This window comes from Sinocyclocheilus anshuiensis, unplaced genomic scaffold (assembly GCF_001515605.1).
Source record: "Sinocyclocheilus anshuiensis isolate Anshui unplaced genomic scaffold, SAMN03320099.WGS_v1.1 scaffold2874, whole genome shotgun sequence".
Classification (NCBI taxonomy): Eukaryota; Metazoa; Chordata; class Actinopteri; order Cypriniformes; family Cyprinidae; genus Sinocyclocheilus; species Sinocyclocheilus anshuiensis.
In genome coordinates this window covers 179,964-184,186 of record NW_015546292.1, presented here as the reverse complement: position 1 = coordinate 184,186, position 4,223 = coordinate 179,964, and the positions used below count along the sequence as shown (strand labels likewise).

The following is a 4,223-nucleotide window of genomic DNA, read 5'->3' as shown; positions in this document are numbered from 1 at the left end:
AAAAACAGTTTTCAGACATATATATATATATATATATATATATATATATATACTTTTCTAATTTGTTTCTTTATGAACTATGGTAATAGGATGCGGGGTGCGTCAATTTATGGTGCGTCACCCGGCAGGTGAAATTGCCAAAAGATCTATAAGCGTTAAGGATAAGCCAAACCCAAGTGTTGTTGGGGGAGGTGATGCAGGTATTATTCATGGAAATGATGCACACCCTTGGCCCTGGCAGGTCTCTATCCAGGTAGTGTTATAAGTTTTAATGACACAATCTTTGTTTATACTAGTGGATCCATTTCTCAAAGTATCCTAGTGGTGGTAGGCCTCATTCTCTGCATAATGATGTACTTGTGAAATTCTTTATATTTGATCCAGACATCCAGAGGTGAGCACTTCTGTGGTGGTTCCCTGATCAGCACAAACTGGGTCCTCACTGCTGCCCACTGTTCAGTTCAGTAAGAACCCATCCATCCATCCAGGTATTTTTATACATCTGTTTTTAAGATTTTTATGCTTTTCCCTGTCACTGTCTTTCTAGGTCTGGATATCACTATGTAGTCCTTGGACAGTATGACCGTGGCTCTAATGAACTTGTTCAAGTCAAGAAAGTAGCAAAGGTATAATCTTAATGTGCATTTAAAACAAAGGTTCTAAGCTTTAAATTACACTACTGTTCAAAAGGCTGCATTTATTTGATAAACGTAAAAGCAGTAATATTGTGAAATATCATTAATTTTTTTCTATTTGAATATATTTTAAAATGTAATTTATTTCTGTTATACAAGCTGAATTTTATCAATGTGATATATATATTTTTTCAGGTTAAATGTATATATGTGTTTACTGTCACTTTTGATCAGTTTAATGCATCCTTGCTGAATAAATATATTCATTTTTTCATACATAGGTCATCACACATCCTAACTACAACAAACAGACTGATTACAACGATATTACACTACTGAAACTATCAAGTGCAGTAGAGATGACTTCCCGTATCTCTCCTATATGTCTGCCTAGCTCCTTCACCAACGTCCTTCCTGGGACTCGTTGTGTCACCACTGGCTGGGGCGTAACTGAAAATGACCGTAAGTCCATTCTTATCACCTGTGTCAAATATAACAGAATATTTTCAGTTGTGCCTATATCTCCTGGATTTACTAAAAAAAAAAAAAAGCATCAGTTGGTCCTTGCTCAACCATTCAGATACTTAATGTCTTATATTATTCTTTTGAATTTAGTGAATCCTCGATTCCTGCAGCAAGCCACTCTGCCGATAGTGAGTCAGGCTCAGTGTAGGCAGTTTTGGGGTAGGAACACGATCACAGACGCCATGATCTGTGCTGGAGCCTCTGGAGCCTCGTCTTGCGAGGTATAAAGACAGATGCATGAACATATTTTACACACAAGCTATTAATAAAAAAAAAATTCAAACTAAATGAATTAAAATATGTGAAATAGCAGCTCACTGACAGCACAAAAGGGTCTAAACTCGCAATGTTAATCACTGATGTCTGTGTGTCCACTGCAGGGTGATTCTGGTGGTCCTCTGATGTGTGAAAGTTCAGGTGTTTGGTACCAAGTGGGCATCGTTTCCTGGGGCCACAAATCCTGCAGCACTGACCGTCCAGTCGCCTATACCCGTGTCTCTTACTTTAGAAAATGGATTGAAGAAATCATTCGATTCAACTAAAGAACCAGCATGTCTCAGTTTCAAGTTCTCCTGTGTCTGAACATTCAGTCACCAGTCCAGTGATCAAACTGTGTCTTCATAACACTGTTACACTACTGCTTTGAATACTGGAAATACCTCAAAACATAATGCCAACTGAATTATTAAAAGCACTTAATAACTTTATATATCAACAATGTGTTCATTTTAATTAGCCTAACTATAGATTATGCTAAACTTATGAATGCATGCATACTTATGGCTGAATAAATATTAAATAAAAATGTTGGTTCTTCCTGGTATGCCTTGACTTTTTATGACAACAAGCACACTAATTTGGGTTCAGTAGAAAAAAAATCAAACTAAGTGGCATCTGCAAACAAAGGGTATTAGACCTTTACCCAATTTGGAATGACTTGGATGTTTTTTTAGTAGATGTATTACATCAGTTCCCTAATCCTGTGCTAGGTTTTACATTTAAATTATATAGTGTGTTAAATGAATTTCTCAGGATCAAATCCAACTAAACCGGAAGAGCTTGTTAAGTCATGTCTGTTCATGCAGTTCTGCACATTGCCCATATTTTTTTTAATAGCTATTCGTCATATGTTTGCATTGATTGAGAAAAGACAGTATACACTTGTCTACTTGTCTGTGTTGTCCTTGTAGAGCATGATCATGGTTCCGATACAAAACCTGTGCAGACTATGAGCATTCCCAGGGTGTCAGCATTACAATGATTAACTCTTTGTAACTTATAGGCATTGTCCTAGAAACCACAGGGGTTAAACAACTTTTCATACAGTGTCAAGCAACCACAAAACATCCTGCACAATAAAAAAATATATTTAAAAATACTTTTTTTCTTTCTTAGCGTAAGAAACAAAGAAGAAAATATCTTAATTTTTTGTGCATTTTCTTTCTTGTCTTTTGCTGAAAGATTATATGGGGTGGAACAAGAAATTCAGGTTATATATTTACAGGTGAAGGAATAACATCTCTGGTGCCTCATTGCTGCAACTGAATGCATTCAGAAAAAAAAAATGTTTAAACAAAAGGTGGGAAGCCGACTTTTTTCTCAGTCGACCCATTTGTTCTTGTCCATATTTCAACATACTTTTTGTCACATGACTGTACTGAACAATATATGAATGTTCCTGAGCTCTGAGATCTTGCCAGTTGCATGTAAGCACCTTGATGAATTCCCAGTTTTCCCAGTATCAGATGCTGAAGAGAATATAAAGCATGGGAGAGACCCAGTGGGAACAGCAGCAGAACTTTAAGCGCTTGTCTCCACCATACTCTGGATCATCAGCTGTTTTGCCATGGTGGCCTCCACTCTGGGTGAGTTTTTACAATTTGCAATGAGGGTAATAGAAGTCAGTGTCAGCCAGAAGATAAATACTCTAAAACCAATTTTACAGCATATTTATGTTATTATTATTTAGAACCTCATATAAAAGGAATATTTATTCTTATATAAACTAAAATAAATTAGAAGATAATTAAAAATTATATATATATATATATATAAATTGTAAATTATTGATATATATATTATTTAGGCCAGCAGTTGCAGGTTGGTTTTGATTTTTTTTTTTTATTATTATATTATATTGTAGTGTATTATACATATGATTCACTATTTATATTAAAACTATATATAAAATAATATAGTTTTAACATAAGTAGTGAAGCAAATGTATACACTACAATATACCATAATAAAAAAAAACAACAACCTCCAACTGCTGGCATAAAAAAATATCAGAGGACTTTCTGAGGTTCAAAATTATATATTATTATACTTTACTATATTAAAACATATTAAGAACTGACTAATAACCCATAATTGTATGTTTTTGCATGTGTTTATTTTCCTTACCATAGGCTGTGGAGTGCCTGCCATTAAGCCAGTAATCAGCGGCTACAACAAAATTGCTAATGGAGAGAATGCAGTGTCTGGTTCCTGGCCCTGGCAGGTCTCTCTCCAGGTAACTTTTACTAGCTTTAAGGGTCTTTATAATTTAATATCTATAAGTTGAGATCCTATAATTTATATTTGATAATGTATGAACCAGCAATCCAATGGCTTCCATTTTTGCGGAGGATCCCTGCTCAACCAGTACTGGGTGGTGACTGCTGCTCACTGCCGTGTCCAGTAAGAACATCTGACTCTGTTTTCCTTTATAAACATACCCTGCCTGATTCTTTTCCGTGCTCCTATTTTCTACGTTTCCTGTTTATTCCTCCTACCCTAGGGCTGGATATCACTACACAGCAAAATCCGAGTTAAATCAACTCTGCTCACAGTGCATATTGTCCCAATCTACAGGGTGTTAAAGTAACACTGAAGCAGAGTTACCACTGTTGAGGATTATGTGGTAAATTTTCATGTCTAAAAGCCTGAGCAGTAGTTGATCATCTTCAACATTGTTAACAGTGGGTTTTCTTTACTAATGCTCAATCATTACTTAATGAATCGCTTAATTATCCCATTAACTTTAACTCTGCTTCAGTGTTACTTTAACACTCTGTAGAT

The 4,223-nt window shown here is 35.4% G+C and overlaps 1 protein-coding gene and 1 long non-coding RNA gene across 2 annotated transcripts in view; both read left to right on the top strand.

Annotated features, from left to right (window-relative positions):
- The window catches only part of LOC107701568 (chymotrypsin B-like), a 2,243-nt gene extending 413 nt beyond the window's left edge, over positions 1-1,830 (top strand). Inside the window, exons 2-7 of the mRNA XM_016503612.1 lie at positions 90-253; positions 385-464; positions 548-626; positions 917-1,097; positions 1,251-1,381; positions 1,541-1,830. Coding sequence (XP_016359098.1) covers positions 90-253; positions 385-464; positions 548-626; positions 917-1,097; positions 1,251-1,381; positions 1,541-1,702 — 797 coding nt within the window. The 3' untranslated portion in view covers positions 1,703-1,830. The remainder of the gene's footprint in view (positions 1-89; positions 254-384; positions 465-547; positions 627-916; positions 1,098-1,250; positions 1,382-1,540) is intronic.
- A 1,125-nt stretch (positions 1,831-2,955) lies between these two features.
- LOC107701569 (uncharacterized) lies at positions 2,956-3,840 on the top strand. Its single transcript, XR_001635662.1, has 3 exons — positions 2,956-3,025; positions 3,572-3,675; positions 3,763-3,840. It is a non-coding gene; the product is annotated as an uncharacterized LOC107701569 (long non-coding RNA).
- The last annotated feature ends 383 nt before the right edge of the window (positions 3,841-4,223 follow it).